The sequence below is a fragment of the Lampetra fluviatilis genome, chromosome 21 (assembly GCF_964198595.1).
Source record: "Lampetra fluviatilis chromosome 21, kcLamFluv1.1, whole genome shotgun sequence".
Classification (NCBI taxonomy): domain Eukaryota; kingdom Metazoa; phylum Chordata; class Hyperoartia; order Petromyzontiformes; family Petromyzontidae; genus Lampetra; species Lampetra fluviatilis.
In genome coordinates, this window is record NC_136295.1 from 12,116,473 (window position 1) to 12,138,557 (window position 22,085).

The window sequence follows — 22,085 nt, forward strand, 5'->3', positions numbered from 1 at the left end:
GCCCCTGCGGTGAGTGGTGGGGGTGGGTGGCACGCGTGTTGGGGTGACACGCGTGTTGGGGTGGCACGCGTGTTGGGGTGGCACGCGTGTTGGGGTGGCACGCGTGTTGGGGTGGCACGCGTGTTGGGGTGGCACGCGTGTTGGGGTGGCACGCGTGTTGGGGTGGCACGCGTGTTGGGGTGGCACGCGTGTTGGGGTGGCACGCGTGTTGGGGTGGCACGCGTGTTGGGGTGGCACGCGTGTTGGGGTGGCACGCGTGTTGGGGTGGCACGCGTGTTGGGGTGGCACGCGTGTTGGGGTGGCACGCGTGTTGGGGTGGCACACTGGGACTTCACTGGCACACGGGACTTCTCATAGGGGGGGTAGACGGAGCGGGTGAAATCGGCTCGCGTGTGGGTGCTGCTGTGGAGGAGAGACTGACTGACGCGGTACGAGAGGATGTGGAGCTGAGTGGACTTGCCGAAGACATTGGTACCAGTGGTAGCAAGATCGGCCTCTGTAGAGGAGGCTCGTGAAGGACGTTACTCGGCAATTTATAGGCATTCGCCCTCCAACAACGACCGAAGGCAAAGGAGCAACGCTCACAATCTGCCAGTCATCTCAGCCAACTCATGGCAACCATGGGTCCTGTCCCGTGGACCTGTCTGCAGCGAGCCTTCGGACACTTCACGTGGTCTTAAAGTGCACCTGGCCTGGCACAGGCGCCGTGGTGATGTCACCGTCACTAAAGTCGTGAACCGCGGGTATTGGTATATGCCTTCACAGTCGATTGATCACGGCTGATCGCCACAATGCGCCAGAACTCGGGAAGCTAATCAGAATATTGTAGCCTTGAAAGTGCTTGGACGGGCGACTATCACGTGACGGGCAACCGAGGGTAATGCAACATTATGCGTTGTACTGTACTTCCCCACCCACTCCACCCCATCTATGCTCCCCGCCTTCACTAACCAACTGCAGTGGTTGTGGTCAAATAACTGACACGCCCGGCAACCACGCGAAGTTTGGCCCTCGCTCATCCAGCAGTGAATTCAAGTTGATTTTCTTCAACCTTCGCAACTCGAGATAGCAGTGCACCCTCATCTACAAGGGTGACCCTCACCCAACAAAGGTGTTGCACTTTACAGGTGCAACATCAACAAAATCCAAGCACTCGGTTACGTTTCATCCGCAGTCAATTTATTTTTTTAAAAATGTTTATTTATCAATCGCCACCTTTGGAAACGATACAAACAAAAGAGTTGTCGCGTCAGCTGCGTGGTAAGACGAGGTAAACGATGACACGCCATGTCATACACGTGGGTGGACAATGTGGATTCAAATAAGACCGCGTTTTCACTCTTAAGTCGAGCAGTGATCGGACTGATAAAAAATACACCTACTTTTTTAAAATCAGGATACTTGCACAACTATATAGAACTAATACACGTGATACATTTTACTGACATAAATGCAAACTTATTTCAAGAAGTTTAATTGGGGAGGGGGTTTCCTCGAGGATACTTGATAACCCACAAAATGACACTTTACAAAGAGTAGGCTTTTGTTGGAGGTAGGCATATTGAATTATAAATTTTACTGGAGATCTCAGCCGAGATTATACAATAACGATCTGATTAATTGTGAAGCTTTCCTCGGGGTTGTATAGTTAAACAAATGTGGGTTATCAAGTTTTCCCTGGAGACCACCTTGACAATTTCGTCGAGTTGATTAATTTCCCCTGCCTATGAATGGAAAGCCCCAAGTGTCAAGCTGTTTCCTTCCTGTCAAACTCTGCTCGTTAACAATTCCACGTGGGCACGCATTACATTGCTAGTGAACACCCCCCCCCCGCCCGCAGACACACACACACCCCCACGTACAAATGTGATAGTGTAACGTTTCCCAGTCGCTGCTCGGACGACGAATGCTTTGTGTGTGTACAAGGCAGCGCACAGAAGAATGCGTGCCAGTGAATACGAATTGGTTGTATGAGGCAAACAAAATCACGATCCACAAACCAAGACTCGACTCGTTTGCCTTGAGGGAGAGAATATAAAACCCGAACAATAGAAATAATGCTGGTTTATGCAATGCCAAAACGCTCCGCTCTTTTCAGCTTCTTGATCTGCAAAAACGAAAAGACGCAGAAAGCCAGCGTTTCGGTTACTTTACAATACGAGTGAGCATTACCACGACGATCCACATGGCACTCACAAATACAATTTAAATCGACATTTCCTTTGCAAAATACTTATGGCCTCAATACCCTTTATTGGTAAAAAGGTACGAAATATTCCACCTGAAGACAAGAGGTTTGTATTTTTGCATCACAATTTATGAGCACAGGGCCAAAGGTCCCAACATGCCAAGCGTTCAGTAACAAACAGAACCAACTTGCAGGTGTAATGGATACAAATTGTTCCTTTGCTTGAGTGCAAGGTTATTATGAACTTGGGAAAAGAGACGATGGGAGAGAATTCCAAATTTAAGCAGCGCAAAAAGATGCGTGTTTTGTCCTGCAGCGTGGTCGCACAGTGTGGACGAGTTGAAACAGTTATCCTGGTAGACCCGAGTCTTCAGCATGGGTGGAGGAATCGAGTGAAGTTCAGCTACAAGAACATTGGCTGGAAGCCACTGCACAGCGATTCACTCAAGGCACAGTATGGAGAGTGCTTTACACGACTCGTATTTACAGAGCCAAAAAGGTTGACACGAACACAGCACACGAGCTACGGAGATGGGGTTCAGATGAATCTTTGTCACCTAAGGATGTATTGCATCCGTAGGTGACTAAGGATGCAATGCAAGTCTTCAGAATATACCTCTAGTCCATGTAATCATTCTAATAATATCATTGCTTGTTCATGAAAACCTCACTGAGTCTCAAGGCTTTTCCATGAGGGTCCTGCTATATTGGGATGTTTACCCGATTCCTTCTTACGGGGGGGGGGGGGGGTGTTTCGTGTGCAAGAGCTGCGCAGGGGATGACCCTTCTTAATGAAACACAACCAAAGAAAACAAATATCCCTTACCAAACACCACCATCACCATCAGAGCAGGAGTTGTGGCGCTTGTGATGGCTTCGTGCACGCTATCTCACACCACCGCTCGATCTGCCCAACTCCTGTTTTTGTTGCTATTGCTGTTAAATTTAAATTTTAATGTGTATTTTTCATTTGGGTTTCGGTTATGCAGGTCATTACACGAAGTACCTAAAGTTGAATGTGGATTGAAATGCTACACAAATTCAAAATATCACCATCACCCTTTTCTAAAATATTACTGCTTCGATAAACCAAGGCACAAGAGTGACATTAAACGGCCATGTAACGAGTGTGATTAAGTACCACGGTTTAAATCCGGCGTCCGCCCTGGTCAATACTGCGGGCGTCTCTTTCACAGAGGATGTTCATGATCCCCTGAAGTCATTCACAAGCGTAGGCCATTGTGTGCCAGCGTCATTGTCCAATCTTTCCAGATTTAAAAAATTACCCACAAATGACTGAATTGCAATCTACACAATAATCATCGGCCGAAACTGCGAAAACTTGGCAGGACCCTCCATAAAAAGGTGTCATGAGACTCAGCGAGGTTTCCCTGGGTAAACGAGCATTATAATAATGATGAAAAGGCCACGTCACCCACCTCCGTGTCTTCGGTAGCGACAGCCGCAGCTGCAGTCACCACCCCAAACCGTTCCTTTCTCTTCTTGAGTTTCCCCTCCACCTCAATCTGCGGAAGGGACGCGCGCGCGCATATACACACACGCAAAGTGTCGTGTCGCTGGCGACAGCACGGACAAGAAACACGATGCAGCGAGCGATCTATCGCACGCGCACGCCTAAAAACAAGCCCAACGGAAAGAATGTTCAAAAAGAGCCCAACTATTTTAAAAACAAGTTTTTTTGCAAACGCGTTTGGTATTCTCATAATTTCAACAGTAAGCATTCTATTTTTGCGGGGTTACATTTGGAAGGGGGGGGAAATGTGAATCTATTTACCCGGTAAGTTGAGCTCGAAAACGTACACAACTTGGTTGCATTCTACAATTATAGTAAACCTGGCAGCGGCTCAAAGAACACATTACCAATATAGTTTACTAGTTCGGCTTCCTCTGCAAGAATGTTCCATCCACTGACTCCTCTGACCCTCCCACCCCAACTCCCCACGATCATTAAAAATGATCCCAATGCGCGCGGCCTGGTTCCAATTAGCCGGGGTCAGAGGGCATCTGCTCCATTAGCCTACGGGGCTGTTATGTGGCCCGATGGTGTGAACAAATTCATCTGGCGTGGCGGCAGCCTGCGGCTAGCCATCACCCCCCCCTGGGCAGGCAGCAACAACGAAGATCGCGTCCGAGGTGGCTATACCTCAACCCAGCGCTGCTTTAAACGAAGGAAAGTTGTATTCCACCGAGGGAGAGAGAGAGATAAATCGTGAAGGAGACATGGCACTTCGATCGGAGATTACTTTTCAAGAGGCTCTTTTTGAAGCTGGGCCCTATTGCACCATCAGCAACTGATTTAACAATCCGAGGCTTTCAGTTGAATGCGCTTCACTTTAAACACTCTTCCAAGCCTTTGTCAAATCATGGTGGGTGACAGCATCCCCACACCATGACAGTTATGGCGGTTGTCTGACCACACTTTAACAGGCTGGTAACTGTAGATTGGTCAAGTGTGGTGGAGCCGAAAATACTCGCCACTCGCGGTAGCCATGGCGGGGAATCAAACTCGGATTTTCGAAGTTGCCGAGTTCATCGCGCAACGTGCAAATCAATGTGCAACCACTCCCCCCGGGTTGTGAATACGCTGTGGACACGTAGCCCAACATCAAGAGAGGATGCTGCACTCCAGAATCTTCTATTTTAAACCGCGAAGTGAAAGCCAACCTTTTGAGCCACGGTGGAGACATTGACGCCGAATCGCTTGGCACGCTCCTGCAGCTTGGTGGTGTCCACCTGAACAGAGGTCATGCGGTGACTCACTTAAATCATTACAACAAATGTGCGCAAGAGTTATTAAAACTTAGAAATACAATATCAAACGTAAAATTGTGTTCTTTATTCAATGTACGATTTAGACGTTTTGCCCATTAATGATGAGCATTGTAGACCTACCGGCAGTTTGGTAGCGCCAACAACACCTGAGAATGAGACACGTTCATACATTAGATCAGAGAACATAAAATGACTTAAGAAAAATAAGTGGTCTCGGGCACGACACATCGCTAGAAGGGATGATGGCCACTGGCAGAGACTAATGATGGAATGGCAGCCGAAGGAGACACCCTGGAGATGTCTGCTCGTGACGGAACGATTACATTGGCTGTGTTCAGGCGCTAGATGGATTTATCATCATAAGAACACAAGAAATATTGACAGCAAGGGGAGGCCCTTCATCCAGCAGTAGATGTATCATGGCTGATGCCATTAACAGCTGTTTACATATAGGGTATTTCATATTGGATAGAGGAGACTCAGGATATGGGATCAATACCTGCTTTGTTCGTTTCGGTGGTTACAATCCCAAACCTGAAACAGGAAAAAAACCGTGTTAATTCAAGGTTCACACACTTGTAAAAAGCAGCACCTTTTAAAGCGAGGTACTACCCAAAAAATTATATTCTCTCGTAGATAAACACCTAGCGTGTGTCGCAGGCTGTCCGATTAACTTCATTCATGAAATAAATACCGTAAAGTTGCAGTCATGGAGGTCACTATGGTATTTTGAATTGGGGTACGTTAAATGGCATATTGGTCAGTCACCAATAAATGGAACAATTTGAAGAATGCACAACAAAGCCATGGAGAATAGTATGGTCACACTGACTGTTACGTAATTGGGCTAGGGCAGGGCATTAAACTAAACTACTAAACTGTTTTTATTTTACCAGGTAAGGCTCACGGAGCTATATAGGTCTTTTTCAGAAGTGACCTGGCCACAAATGATAGCTCAACAAAGTGGCTTATCATCGTGTGTGTATATTTGTAAACGCATGTTTCTAAATGTGGAGGGAAAACCCAGAGGACCCGGAGAAAAATCCACGCGACCACGGGGAGAGAGACATGCAAACTCCAAATATACAGGAGTCAGGGTAGGGATCGAACCCACGACTTCCTGTAGAGATCAGGCGAGGTAGTTAACACTTTCGCCACAGTGGCATCCAGGGGATAACGGGCGATGGTAGAGACATGACGGTGACAGCTAAAGCAGGGTACACGTCCGAGAGGACATATGCGATGGAGGTGAAGTGACGAAAATCAGCTCGTGCACAGGGACATGGACAGATTGTTGCATCACGAGGCTGTGAGCGACGGCTTTATCGGGCCAATGATGAGCGACGCGGATTGGGACGCTGCGGGACCTCACCGGGCTGCGCGGGCTGCCTTCTTGGCCTGCTCGTTCATTTCCACGTTGAAACGCTTCGCTCTGGTCTGCAGCCGCTAAAAATAAATAAAAGAAAACCACGCGAGGCTGAGAGCGCAGTTTTAAACAAAGTGTGAAACCAATAAATCCACCGTTAAAGTAAAACGCATGTATAATAACCAGCTCTTCAAGGTGTTCTTTCCTTACACAAATGTGCGAACCAAACACACGTTAAACTAAATAGCGCCTTTAAATTTTTTTACATTTGTTTTGAGAGGGGGAAAAAAAATGTTTAAAGTTACCTCTGCTTCTGAAGTTAGCACCACGTCCTGGACCTTCTTTACTGCTGGCTTCTCAACTCTATGACAACAGCAGTGGCAATCAAACAAAATGTAAAGAACAAGAATCATGTATATAGCTATTGAAATGCTTTCCTCAACTGTTTTATTAGTAGCACAGAAACCGAAGAGTAACTACGAGGTCAACAACATTTTCATATTTGCAAAGTTACTTTTAGCACTGGTTTGCATCTCCAGATGTCGGTTTTGCTCATATTGGATCATCTTTATGACAGTTATTGTGACCTCACGTTACCAATGGACGGATAGGGCTAATGCATTAACACTGTCGACCGAGTAAGCAGTAAAAACTAAGCTATTTGAAGTGCAAAGCACGTGGCGGCAGAGTGAGGGAAGCTCTCGTACGGTTTTGGCAGCTCTGGAGGAGCAGGTGGCTCTTCTGTTACTTCAGATAGCTCCTCCTGTACCAACAGACAGAAAGCAGAAGTCCCATTGGCACAGAATCAAATACGTGCGGCAACTTACACACTGCGACATCACAAGGGTGAAATATCATGGTTATGAAACGTTTATGAGGGCGTATAGTCTATCAGTTTAATTACCCTGACCTGTGAGATCAGAGTTATTTGGTTGTAGCTTACTTTAACAGTTGCTCATAACGTTGTACACAGTGGACAATCGCAAGCAGAGCCTAGAGACAACGCAGTGGTGATGTAGTCAATACCTCGGTTTCTTCACCCAATGCCTCCTCTTCATTCACCTCTTCCACACCGTCATCACCTGGTAACACGAAGCAGTGAGATCAATTCCACGCTCGCCACAAGCACCCACTGAATGGACCAGTGTGCAAAACATGGGATAAAGAGGTGCTAGCAGTCTCAAAAAAATATCTATTAAGACTAATATCTGTTGAAGCTAAAACTGTTCAAGTGTTCACTTCAAAGTGCTTAAGGTAAGAATTTAAAGTGCAGTGTCTCTGTCAGACAATCTCTTTGCAATCGACTCCACTCTGAAGGAGGTCCCACTGCCCAATTTCAATCACAAGCATGGTGACATCACCTCCACGACGTCTCACAACGGGTGGAGAACATCCAGCAGTGGATGTACAAAGGGACTGCAAATTATCTCAAGAACTTGGCAGTGTTCAAAATTAAGGTACGTTCAACTTATTTCGCACCGTACGTAGCCAACCGTGCTAATCGGAGCTGCGAGACGTCTCGCATTTTACTCGCGTTTATTTGTGCACTTCTGCCAATGCGGCGACAATTTAGCATTTTTTGCGAAGCCGCAGAAATCAGGCAAACCCCCCCCCCCCCGCTGCATACTACGCGCTGTTTCCAGTCGCGCAGTGCGAGCACTCGCGCCCCCGCTGTACCGTGCTCCAGGAGGAAGGACTGCAGGCGCTTGAGCAGCTCCTGCTTGTTCCCCTTCGTGTCCAACCCGCGCGTCGACAGCTCCTGCCGCAGCTCGGGCAGCTGCGAGCGCAAACGAAACAGAGCGTGTTCAAAGTGTCCTGGGCAATTGGTTTCGCGATTTCACGCGTATGCATTTCACGATTAAAACTACGGGTTTTTTCTTCCTAATTTTACCAGGTAAGGCCCACTCGGCTATATAGCTCTGGTCACGAAGTGGCTTATCATGTGGAAATGTATAGCAGCCGCCAAATACGGGAAAAACCGGAGGACCCGGAGAATAATTCACTCTACCACGGGGAGAGACACGCAAACTCCAAATATACAGGTGTCAGGGTATGAATCGAGCCCACGACCTCCTGTCTACCAGGCGATGGAGTTAATATCTCCTAATTCTAGATTTGAAGCTTTCGTGACTGCAAGGATTCATACTCTTAGGTGTTTTCGGTAAAGTCAGTCAATCTGGCTGTGACCGTCCCACCTGATGACGGAGACTTGTGTTGCCTCCGAATCGTCGTGATTTATTATTTTATTTTTTATTATTACTTTTATTAACTTTAATTTTATTATTTTTTTACCTACGTGACTTTACAGAAACAACCTAAGAGTATTAACATCTCCTAGCCACTTTATGACCAATCGGAATCATCCTCTGAACGGACAATGAGTCGTCCATGAGCTATTCACGCACAACCAGATTATTGCTTGCCGAGACTATAACTTGTCTTGTCAAGGGAGACCTGGACCACAACAAAAACCCCACAGTGCACACCGCGTTGCGATCAGTGTTTGAATCATTCGCGTGGCGGCGTTGTGCGTGCGTTGCTGTGTGTACAAGTGCGCGCGCACACGCGAATGCCATGCTGTGTGCGCCACTTAAGGGCTCAGAGGCCCAAGTTGACGCCTGTGAACAAGAAGCCGTCTTTAAACCCCTGCAGCGAAGGAGACGCGAGCCTGACCACGAGTCGCGTGTGTGCGCGACCACCACAAACGCACGGACGAGGCCGCCCTTCATCACACGCACTGCATCGTGGCCAGACGCACGGACCGGCGTAGCAAGGCCCTCGACCCAGGCAGTGGCTCTCTCGAGCGACCCACGCTCGCACGCCACGAGGGGCCAAACGTCAGCGGGGGGCCACGGCGCTCAGAGCAGTCGTGAGTCGCGGGCACGACGCGGAACTCAACAGACGGCCCCGAAGCGTCCCAGCCAACACCTCGCCTAGCGAGACCTTCGCTAGGCCGCCACCACCACCACCCCAAGGCCCGGCCCCTGGACCCCCCGTGACTTCCCCACCGTAGCGCGTCTCCTACCCCACCAACCCACCGCCCCCACGCGTCTCTGTGTCGTGCTCCCTGCGCCACCTTGAGCTTGGCGATGTCCACCACCGCCTCCACCGCGTCCACAGCCTCCTCTGCCATGGTCGTCGAGAGCGCGTGCGGGGGGGGAAATCGGATCGGCGTCGGCGGCGACTCACAACCAATGAGAGGCGAGGACACTGGAGGCGCGAGGCAAGGTCGCGCGATCCCATTGGTCCTTGGTTTCCCCGGGGGAGGGGGAGTGGGTGGTGAGTGCGGGGGGTGGGGGCGCGATTCTTGGGTTTCATTGCTGCGCGCGCGAGATCCTTAGGTGTCAATCGATTAGCTGTAAAGCCGATGAGCTGTAAAGCTATTTTTAACACAGATGTTTTACGATGTTGTTGTGAAGGACTGTTGGCCAGAAACATCGTCTTTGTGTGTGTCTTTTTTATATTAATTTAATAGTTTTATATTCACTAATGTGTTGCGTTTCTTACGTTTCACGGTGTTCTAGATTTGAAGTTTTCGTGACTGCAAGGATCCATACTCTTTGGTTCATTCGGTAAAGTCACGTAGGTGAAAATAAAATAAAAATAACTAACGAGTATGTTTCACGGTGTGTCAATGCTTTAAAGGACACGCTTGAATCTCAGGTTACACGGATCCTTGTGATTCAGAAGCTTGAACGATTGTGTGTGATTCTCGGGGTTGTGTGTGAGTCTTAGGGTTGCGTGTGAGTCTTGGGGTTAAGTCAGTGACGTCCGGGGCAAAATTAATGGCTGGGAAGGCACTGGCTCGTGTCAGAGCCAGATTCACACACGGAGGGGGGCGTGGCCTCACTGAGGGGGCGTGGCCTCACTAACACGCCCCCTCAGTGAGGCAGATGTGATAGCTGCCTCCCCTGGTGCTTTTTTATTGCAGTTTCATGACGAGACCAGCGAGCCTAAATATATTTATACACATACGTGAAATAAGTTACCTGGAGTATGGAAGGCGAGGACATGAAATGAAGGGGTCTACAAACATCACATTGGTGACATACTGAGATAGTAACAGGCACGCGCTTATTGCCCGCGCTCCATCCAGTTACTGAGGGGTTGCGCAATCAGAGGGGAGGCTGAGCTCGTCGCTGCCTCACCTCTCGTCTCTTCCTGTATTTGCAGCGGAGCTCCGCAAATTTGGCGATTTCGACTATGAAAATAATTGGCATCGTACAGAAATGACATTTATAACACAGATGAGTGGAAAAATCTTATTATTTATTTTATTTGATTATTCTTTTTCTTACTTTTCGTAACAGCTACTTTCATTGGAGTATGACAGGCGAGGCTCTGCCTCCCCCGACCACACGCTCCTGGGTTCTAGCGTCTTTGAGTCTCGGTCGCACCGCACTGACGTATCCATCGGATTTCACAACTCCATCGTTTTGCCTTCGGTTCCAGCAAATCCTGCGACGAGTCGATGGTGTCAGTGCGAGGAAGGGATAAGAGAGGTTGGTTGTGTATTCATTTAAATCCCGTTTGGTTACCCAGGAATGCCTCGCTCAGTCCATTTATTTTTTTGCAGCAGGGGGAGCGATGTCGATGTTGCTGCTTGATGTGGAGTCCCAATTGAATCGTTTGCGGGTAGATTTTGCAGCATTTAGACAATACCAGTTGCATCGCATGGTGTTTTAGGTATAGGAGGAAACCGGAGACCAGGGGGAGAGGGAACCATACAGACTGCACACACAAAGGCTTCTTTCGCACCGTACGTAGCCAACCGCGCTGATCGGAGGCGCGGGTGTACGACAAGAAATTAAACGCTAAAATCAGTTCATAAGAAACGAGTTTTCAATCTCGATGCAAAAGTGCATGGGCCCGAGTGTTATCACTGCCTGCGCCACCAACCCTGTTCTTAGAATATTGAACTTGATCATGAAAAGCCACACTAACGCACGCACACACACACGCGCACCAAAGTGCTGAACGCGCGTGGTCTTCGCAGCCGATGTGACGCTTCGTCACGTCTTGTTTTGAGTGGAGGCCAAATAACGAGCTGACCAAATGTGTGCCGTTAAGCCCCTCCGCCACCCGACACTGCCAAACAAATTACATCGTCACGTGTACAGCCTTTTAACACGCAAAACACATCACCTGCATCTCATTGCTATGCTTAGTTGTGAGAATTGTACTCCGGCGTACGGGTGAGCTGATACAACAGCGACCGAGTACGTTCATCGCTTTGTGCACATGCCAATGTAAGTCGTTTGGCGGGATCGGATGGTGGAAGATATAATAAGCGCTCTCTCTGCCCCTTCTAGAAACATCGTTAGCATTTACGTGGCTCGATCACTCGATGAGCCGGCCTGCCTGTTTGTGCACAGCACGCGAGGCACGCGAGGCACTAAGTGTATTAATTGTAGCTTTAATGAGCCGGGTCGGGCTGGGTCGGGCTGGGTCGGGCTGGATTGGTTTCATGGGAACGGGCTCTGGTTTCACTGCTGGCGATGTAGCGCCAACAGGGGTTATCAACATCAGCTTCGCAGAGGGGGGGGTGGGGGGGCATTTACCAATTATGCGAAACGCGTCCTTAATTATGCGTGAGAGTTGCACATGGAGGAGGAGGAGGAGACGCGGGGAGAGTCATCCTTCTCCTCACATGAACCTCGCCCCTCATCCCTGCTCCCACCTCGATCCCTTCCCCGTTGTTCCCTCCGGCTCCTCCCCAGAGTCGAGCCCCACCACCACCACCACCCGACCCGCTCCCCGCTGCAGGTGGTACACGTTATGCAGGGGGACAGGCACGCGTGCGTAGGTAATTACGGTGTATAAATAGAAGCGAGTCGATCATTTTCCTAGAACCCCGTGCGCGTATTCGTGGCTTAATGGCACACGCGCCACGTGTGGTTCATGCAGAAAGTCTGAACCGAAGGTTTGTCCGCAGTCGTTACATTTAAATGCGGCAGTCACCCAAGGGCGATATCATTAACGCGCCGTGCAATGCCGTGGGGTTTGCTGCCGTAGAGTAATGGATATCACATTGGGCATTGCAACCAAGAGGGTCGCCGGTTCGATCCAGAATCGGAATATTTGTTTGTACTGGAGGAATCCGATGAGCTACAAAGCTTTTTTTTACTCCGCACAGATTTGAGCTCCCGGCGCGGTAGTTGATACGATGGAAACATTTCTTAAATCCACCCACACACCCAGGCAGGTCGCGTGCGGTGGGGTAAACCGTGGGTACTCTCTTGCAAGACTTCCTGCGAGCGCGGAGTGGCTCAGATAACCTCTAGAGCAGCATCTCCAGAGCTGCCTCTTGTGGAGGGTCGCTTCCGTGGCGTTGAGCAGGCGATTGCAGGGCCGCACCTTTACTTTTTCGACTAAATTATTGTGCTGCTCTAAATTTCCACGTGATAGGCCACTTTGTTGTGGTGAACATTTGTGGCCAGCTCGCTTCTGAAAAATAAGTTACTTGTTCAGTGGGCTTTACCTAGTGAGATACAAAATAGTTGAGTTTTATTTGTATATATTTTTTTTAAAGTGATTTGTTTACCATTCCTCGACTTTGCACTCCTACCGTGTTGTTGTATTGTTTGTTGTTGTTGCTGTTGTACCGTTCTGACCCCGTGCCCCGCCTGGACATCTGTGATAAAGAGCTTAATAGCTCGTCGGATTCCTCCTGCAGTCTAAATACATATTCTTGATTCCGATGTTCCAATACCGTACGCTGTTTGTGCTTAGTGAGGGTTGCTGGATCAGGCAGAGATTGACGAAACTTCCAAACCCTGGCCAGGCAATGACTGCAGTATACAAGCGCATTCATGAACCCGTCTGTGCAGCGCAAATGTTTTGAGTGTCACCCCACCGCGGATGCGCGCGGTTTGGGACTTCTCAGGGTTCTCCGGTTTCCTCCCCCAAGGGATCGGGCCAAACATCTCAATGCGGCAGGACCTTCCCCGAGACTCGGCGAGGCTTTCCAGGGATCAGTAAAATGAAATTGCAATGTATTGAGGTCGTTTGTCAATATTTCGAGTGTCGTTCTCGAAACATTCTGACCGCGCTGTCTTCGACGCATTCGTCGCGAGCGTAAGAATCGATGTTCTTCGAACATCCTACTTACGAACTTTCAGAGATACCAACTAACCTCTCCGTATGCCCAAGTTACCTGTTCGGACCGAGAGTAGTAAGTTCAACCGCCGTGCAATAGATGGCGGTGGAGGCATCTACATCTGCAGAACGTGAAGAACCAGTGGCATCTACATCTGCAGGTGATTATACAACGTTAAAAGCCATTTTGCCCGTGATTAGTGTACACGCCGTACAACATGTTTGGAATCGACAGGAGTAAAGTTGGACTTACGAACAAATCGACTTACGAACAGACTTCTGTAACCCAACTCGTTCGTAAGTAGAGGAGTCACTGTGATGTATGTAATCGGGTGGCCGATCTAGCCAGCCACTGGAGGCCGCTACATTCACCACGAAGTAAAAAAAAACCCCTATCGATTCTGGAGTGGAATAGTAAGACACCGAGTCCGTGGTCGAAATGCAATTGTCGACGTCCATGCATGAAAAGGTAATCGTCCTGCAGCCCATGATCACTCGAATAGTAATAGGACCTCTTCTGATTAGTGTCGGGAATGGCTTACTGTTGCATACCGACCCATGTTGACCAACGCCCCGAGTACTCAAGCCAACATACGCGTCCAATTTCAATCACCTCTTCTCAAAACGGCGGTCGTGTAAAATCAGGTTCTCCTACGAATACGTGCTGCACACATGGACACAGATATGTATGTGTATATATAGATCTGACCGCAAGCATCATTAATTCAAAATGTAACATCATGTTTCCACTCATTTCCCCAAAGCCCCTTCATTCCGTGACCGGCGCCCGGGTCAGGAGTTCAACTCGAACCCGAGCTCCCACGGGTTCAGTTCGCGAGCTGCGAGTGCGCACGTGTGCGTGCTCGCAGCTGCGGGACCCAGTTTCTTTCCAAGAATTCATCCGCGCTCTCCTCTCTCGCTCGCTCGCTCGCTCTCCCTCCCCTCCCATCACTCTCTCCATCGCTTCTTCACTCTCCCTCCCTTCACTCACATCACTGCCATCTCCATCTCTTACATCACTCGCAGCACTACCAGCACTCTCTCGCACCCCCCCATAACCCCCAGCTTTTCACATATCTCCTTCGTCTCTCCCATCTCCCTTCGTATCTCCCCCCCCACTTCTCTCTCAATCCCCCTCCTCTCCCCATCTCCCCCCCCCCCACTTCTCTATCAATCCCCCCCCCACTTCTCTCTCAAGCCCCCTCCTCTCCCCCCACTTCTCTCAATCTCCCCCCCCCCCCCCCCACTTCTCTATCAATCCCCCTCCTCTCCCCATCTCCCACCCTCTTCTCTCTCAATCCCCCTTCCCCCCACTTCTCTCTCAACCCCCCTTCCCCCCACTTCTCTCCCCATCTCCCCCCATTTCTCTCTCAACCCCCCCCCCCCCATTTCTCTCCCCATCTCCCTCCCCCCCCACTTCTCTCTCAATATCCCCCCCACTTCTCTCTCAACCCCCCTTCCCCCCACTTCTCTCTCAATCTCCCCCCCCCACTTCTCTCCCCATCTCCCTCCCCCCCACTTCTCTCTCAATCTCCCCCCCACTTATCTCTCAATCCCCCCCTCCCCGCCCACTTCTCTCTCAATCCCCCTCCTCCCCCCCCCACTTCTCTCTCAATCTCCCCCCACTTCTCTCCCCATCTCCCTTCTCTCTCAACCCCCCCCCCACTTCTCTCCCCATCTCTCCCCAGGGCACACAATTAGCGCCGTTACTCGGCGGTGGCGGGTGGCGCGTGAATGCGTCGCGCGCTGTTTACACGGGGGAGGTTGAACTCGTGCCAATTGGGCCACCGGGGGTGGGGGTGCGAAGGGGGGCGGGGGAGACCCCTTCTGGCATCACGTGCAGAGGCGTGGGTGCACGGGAGCAAAGGAACATACACGTGTGTGCACAAAGACAAAGATCCCCCGTATAGCATTAATATACTGTTGGGGCAAGTGGTGTTATCCGGCAAGGCACACGAGGGGGTGGGTGGCCAGCACCACGCCCGGCCGACTTTGTCTCCCAATTGGCGATGTTTACACACCGCACCAGCTTCTAATTTTGAGACCGAGTCGATCTAGGGGAGGCCCAGGACCGGTTCAAATAATCGTCACCGGTGTTGGCCGTGAGCGGGAATTGAACTCGGGTCGCCGGGATCGTAGCGCTGCGCTTCGAACGCACACTCACTCTTATACACACACACGTGGACTCGACACACTCAAACTTACACTCATACAACATGACTGTTGGGGCAAGTGCTGTCGGGGAGCGGCATACAACGGCCACCATTGACCACCGAGTGTCGGTGACGTCACCACAGCCACTGTGCCAGGCTAGGTGCACTTTGAGGCGATCACGTGAAGCGTGGAAGGCTCGCTGCTGGCAGGAAGTCACGGCATCGACCCAGGCGACTGACAGAGATTAATGACATGTGCACCCCCTGAGATTCCACTGTGTCAACACACAGACACTGCGCACCTCGGGTATCCGACACGTGGCATCTCGGTCACCTGACTGCAGCCCTGCAATAATTACTATAATTATCAACATCTCCGATATGGAGATGTTGAAGTCCTTTCGCACGTAGCCAACCGTGCACATCGGAGATGCGACTGTTGGGGCAATTTGTAAGCGAGCTTACATTAATCCCGGCCACGGACATTCACGCGCTCACACACTCATTCGCCCACACAAGCACACACACACACCCACACCTCCATTCATTCACAAACCCACAATCACACGGGCACACCGATATATAGACCCACAGAGGCAGAGATCCCCCGACTGTTGGGGCAAGTGCTGTTAGCGAGTACCACCTATGAAGGCCGGAACGGTGCACGAGAGGCGATGGTGGGTGGCCAGAACCACGCCCGGCCGCCTTTGTCTCCCTCGTGGGGATGTTTTTTCACACATCGCACCAGCTACTCATTTGAGGCTGAGTCGACCCGCGGGGTGTGGCGGACGTGAAATGGTTGTGGCTGACACCATGCCCAGCCACCTTTGTCTCCCCCCCAATTCTGATGTTTACACACCGCGCCAGGTGCTCGTTTGAGGCTGAGTCGACCGAGGGGAGGCCCAGAACCGCTTCAGATGTTCGCCATAAGCGGGAATGAATCAAACTCGGCTCGTCCGATATCGTAGCGCAGCGCGCTAACCACTCGCAATTCCGCTCCCAACAAAGACAACGATTCCCCGCAAAGCCTTTACCAGACGGTTGGGCAAAGTGCTGTTAGCGAGCACCTATGAAGGCCAGCACGGCACATGAGGGGGTGGGTGGCCAGCACCATGCCCGGCCGCCTTTGTCTCCCCAGTGGCGATGTTTACACACCACGTACTCATTTGAGGCTGAGTCGACCTAGGGGAGGCCCAGGACCGGTTCAGATAATCGTCACTGGTGTTGGCGGTGAGTGGGAATCGAACCCGGGTCGCCAGGTTCATAGCGCAGCGCGCTAACCGCTACACTACCGCTCCCCAACACACACACAGACACACGTTAAAACACGCACGCACGCGCTCACACACCGCCGCAACACAGGGCTTCCACTGGGCCCTCCACACCTGATGCGTTTCTTGACACGTGGCTCCCTGCGCGCAGCTGCAGCAGTAATTGTGGAGTCTCCCTCCCCTCTCCCTCCCCTCTCCCTCCCCTCCCCTCCCTCCCTCTCCTCCCTTCCCTCCCTCCCCTCCCTCCCCTCCCCTCCCTCCCCTCCCTCTCCTCCCTCCCTCTCCTCCCTCTCCTCCCTCTCCTCCCTACCCTACCCTCTCCTCCCTCCCCTCCCCCTCCTCCCTACCCTCTCCTCCCTCCCCTCCCTCCCCTCCCTCCCCTCCCTCTCCCTCCCCTCCCCTCCTCCCTCTCCTCCCTCCCCTCCCCCCTCTCCTCCCTCTCCTCCCTCCCTCTCTCTCCTCCCTCCCTCTCCTCCCTCCCCTCTCCTCTCTCCTCCCTCCCCTCCTCCCTCCCCTCCCTCCCTCTCCTCCCTCTCCTCCCTCCCCTCCCTCTCCTCCCTCTCCTCCCTCTCCTCCCTACCCTCTCCTCCCTCCCCTCCCTCTCCTCACTACCCTCTCCTCCCCCCCCCTGTCTCTCCTCCCTCCCCTCCTCCCTCTCCTCCCTCTCCGCGTTGTTTTCACAGATGTCCGAGTGAGCTGCCTCATTTAGCGCGAACAGGCGCGCGGAGAGACGCGCTTGGACCACGTCCAGAGCAGATTCAAGTGCGTGAATGCGCGCATTTAGTAGCCGCATCGCCACCTGCTCCAGGGGGTGAGGAGGGGGGGGTAAGGGGAGAGGATGGGTGGAGGGATGAAGGACCCCAGTTAAACCCCCCCCTCTAGCCCCCCCCAACCATCCCCTCTCCACTGCCAACACCTGACTAACCCCACCTGGTCACAAACACCACCCCGCTCCCCCCGCCCCCCAATCGCCTCCCACCAGACCCACCCTCCACATCACTGGGGAGCAGAGATTCCAAGAAAAGCGTGTTCAGCCCTACCGTGACCTACTGTCGCCATCACCAACGGCAACCCCATCAACATCATCGCTATCTACCCCCCATTAACAGCAACACTGCCGCCATCACCAACAGCGACATCATCAATATCACGATAACCATCTCTGTGATCATCATCAGTAGCAGTAACACCATCGCAATCCTAAAAACAGTATTCGCATCATTATCCCCAACAGAATCATCACCACCACCAACACACAACAACCGCCATTCGCCACTAAGTGGCGGTGACGTCACCACGACGCTTGTGCCAGGCTAGGTGCACGTTGAGGCCACGTGAGGTATCGAACGCCCGCTGGCAGGTCACGGGCAGACCCAGCGGGTTGCCACGGGTCGACTGACCGAGATGACCGAGAGGACTGGCTGATGCACCACCTGTGCCCCCTACTGTGCCAACTTGCTGCGCTTTAGCCACCCGGCGCTCCGCTCGTTGTGAGCGTCGCTTCTGCAACGCACACCAACGCACACCAACGCACACCAACACTACCGCCACTCTCAAGGTAAAAGATACCCCGAATGGCCTGAATATATTTTTGGGGCAAGTGCTGTTAGAGAGCACCGATAAAGCCCGGCACAGCACATGAGGGGGTGGCTAGCACCACGCCCGGCCGCCTTTGTCTCCCCAGGGGTGATGTTTTTTTTACACACCGCACCAGGTACTCATTTGAGGCTGAGTCGACCTCTGGGGAGGCCGAGGACCGGTTCAAGATAAATCATCGTCCACTGTTGTTGGCCCGAAGCGGGTGACCCTAACTTGGGTCACCGGGTTCGTAGCGCAGCCTCCTAACCACTACACTACCACCACTATCGTCATCCACGCGAACGCGATCACCACTTAAACGTTTTCTCGTATTCACCCTGAGCCCCGCCTCCTGTGTAAAGTCCTTCACAACTCGCTCCCGATGATCGCGGCGGTGAATGTCCTCACAGCGGGGTGACGATGACCCAATTTCACATTTCCCACATTTCAGGCGGCGTCTCACTCGGCGAGTGACTCCGCGCATCTCCTGGAGCCACCGACGGATTCAGCGCTCCCTCCTTTCGCCTCCTCCTCCACCCCCACACCCGCCCCGTGTCTTCTCTCTCAGCGCCGCCTACTGGTGACGGCGGCCGGTGCAGTGATGTCGCCCCACCTCGCCCCGCACTGCGCGGATTTTAATGAATGATGCCACCACCAGCCGATGGTCGTCGTTGTTTTGGCCAGGAAAACGTCGCCGAGTCGCAGGACTATTTCATGAGGGTCGTGCTACAGGAGGACCCGTGTCTGACAGCGAAGGGTATTTTGCCTAGAAATATCTGGAGGTTCACCAGCATTGTGTCGTCCTTTCCCCGCGCCATCCGATTAGCATGGTTTCAGTGCCGGACTAAGTTAGTGCGGGGCCTGTAGCATATGTTATAAAGGGGGCCCTAAATAAATTAAAAAAACACAAAAATATTCAAACACAAATGTTTCACTTGCATAGCAAAGTAATTGTATTTTTCATTTGCTATACTGCCAGATAATACGACAAATCGCTAACCTTAAACACCCAGTCGTTCATAAAAGTCAAAGGCGGGAAAGTACTATAGCAATAGAGCAAGTGCAGAATCACTGAACCGGAATTGATAGCTTGAAAGCATTTAGCGCGGGACCCCTTCAAAGTTCGGGGCCCGTAGCATATGTAGCTACTTTTGCTACTACGATAATCCGGCACAGCACGGTTGGCTTCTTACGGCTCAAAATAAATTCAACACAGCTACGGACATTGGTGTATCGAGTAGCAAACAGGTTACACTTCTCTGCAGGAAGAGGACAGCCATCAGCACCTTGCATGGTCGGGACCCCTCCCTCCCGAGCGGCGAACGCTCTCAGAAACTGGCCCGTGGACTGGAGGCAGTCAAACAAGAGGACTCGCGTCTGACTGTCCGGAGATGACGTCGCTACGGTTGGATAATCATCTTATTGTGGGGAGATCTTTCCGAACCCAGAATCGTTTATATGTTGTCTAAATTCCAACCCGCCGTCGTGAATGTTCGAGTGGGCTGTGTCCCGGATAACCCCTCCACCAGTTTTCAATGGACCAGGAGAAATTTGAAATCCAATTATGCGAAAGTAAAATTTTCGTTTAAAAAATGTTGTGTTGCCCATTGGCTAATACAATTTGGGGCAAGTGCTGTTATCGAGTAGCAGCACCTACCAAGGCCGGCACGGCACACGAAGGGGGTGGGTGGCCAGCACCACGCCCGGCCACCTTTGTCCTCCCCAGTGGCTGAGTCAGCCTGAGGTCGAATTGGACCCTGCACTGCTTGGCCAATCAAATTGGCCAATTCGGTGTACAGCCCCTGCACTGCTTATCCGAACTACCATACACAGGAGTGGGCAAATAGAAATAACAAGAATAGCCATTGTTTGCGAATTCGTTAAACAAAAAAACTACTTCTTAATATTTCTAGATCCGCAATGCACGTCACTACGAAGCGGTTCTTACAGAGCCGCAGGCTGACGACCCCTGCCCATAGGCGAGTGGTCGGATGCATCTCTAAACTAAAACAATCTTTTTGTTACCAGCTATGGCCCACTGAGCTATGTATAGATATTTTTCAAAAGCGACCTGGCTCTCACAAATGATAGCTCAACGAAGTGGGCTTATCGCGTGGAAATGGACAGCAGTCAAATACTCTAAACGACGTGACGTTGATTTAAATGTGGAGGGGAAACCCGGAGGACCCGGAGAAAAATCCACACGACCACGGGGAGAGACATGTAGACTCCAAATTTCCAGCAGGCGTCAGGGTCGGGATCAAACCCACGACCTCCTGCATAGCAGGCGAGGTAATTAACATCTCCGAGCCACCGTGATGATGACGATGAGAGACACGCAAACTCCAAATTTCCAGCAGGCGTCGGGGTCGGGATCAAACCACGACCTCCTGTACACCAGGCGAGGGAGTTAACATCTCATAGCCCACCGTGATGATGATGAGAGAGAGAGACACGCAGACTCCAAATTTCCAGCAGGCGTCAGGGTCGGGATCAAACCCACGACCTCCTGCATAGCAGGCGAGGTAGTAAACATCTCCTAGCCACCATGATGATGATAGAGAGAGACACGCACTCCAAATTTCCAGCAGGCGTCAGGGTCGGGATCAGACCCACGACCTCCTGCATAGCAGGCGAGGTAGTTAACATCTCCTAGCCACCGTGATGATGATGAGAGAGAGAGACACGCAGACTCCAAATTTCCAGCAGGCGTCAGGGTCGGGATCAAACCCCACGACCTCCTGCATAGCAGGCGAGGTAGTTAACATCTCCTAGCCACCGTGATGATGATGAGAGAGACACGCAAACTCCAAATTTCCAGCAGGCGTCAGGGTCGGGATCAAACCCATGACCTCCTGCATAGCAGGCGAGGGAGTTAACATCTCCTAGCCACCGTGATGATGATGAGAGAGAGAGAGACACGCAGACTCAACATTTCCAGCAGGCGTCAGGGTCGGGATCAAACCCACGACCTCCTGCATAGCAGGCGAGGTAGTTAACATCTCCTAGCCACCGTGATGATGATGAGAGAGAGAGACACGCAGACTCCAAATTTCCAGCAGGCGTCAGGGTCGGGATCAAACCCACGACCTCCTGCATAGCAGGCGAGGTAGTTAACATCTCCTAGCCATCACCGTGGCGCCCCTCTGCATCTGAACGGGCTTGCGCCATCGCGACAAGAACGCGCGAGGACGACGTGACGTGTTAAGAAAACGAAACCAAAAAAAACCTTTATTGGCAGAAAATCGTGTAAACTAGAGTCCATGATCACGAAGCATAAACCAGAGGCGCGCGCGCACAAATGGAGCAAAATCGACGGCGGCGAAGCGAGACGCCTCATGCACAGCGGGGGCGCGCGCGGGGGGGGGGGGGGGACCGGCGACAACCACAACTTGGGATGCCGCGAGAAAGCGAGGGCGACTCGCAAAGCACGGAGTTGCGACAGACGACGACGACGAACGAACGGCAACACGCGCGGCCTCCTGCCCCGCGCCAGCCACATTCAGCGGATGGATTGTGTGTGTGTTAAGATGAAGGCGTCGCCTCAAAAGCTACTCCCCCCCCCCCCCCACTAAATATAAAGCGCATACAATCTAGTTCATAATATCGCGTACAATCTGGACAATGCAACTCCCTCA

At 51.7% G+C, this 22,085-nt stretch overlaps 1 protein-coding gene across 1 annotated transcript; it reads right to left on the reverse strand.

Moving 5' to 3' along the window:
- Nucleotides 1-1,178: 1,178 nt before the first annotated feature.
- Nucleotides 1,179-9,526, reverse strand: SARNP (SAP domain containing ribonucleoprotein). Its single transcript, XM_078866095.1, has 11 exons — nt 9,424-9,526; nt 8,025-8,124; nt 7,374-7,429; nt 7,055-7,110; nt 6,653-6,710; nt 6,354-6,427; nt 5,481-5,515; nt 5,102-5,127; nt 4,874-4,942; nt 3,628-3,714; nt 1,179-2,107 (listed from the first exon to the last, which is right to left on the reverse strand). Exons 1-11 carry the CDS (start codon nt 9,478-9,480, stop codon nt 2,066-2,068), a joined length of 660 nt encoding a protein of 219 aa, XP_078722221.1. The 5' UTR covers nt 9,481-9,526; the 3' UTR covers nt 1,179-2,065.
- Between the last annotated feature and the right edge of the window lie 12,559 nt (nt 9,527-22,085).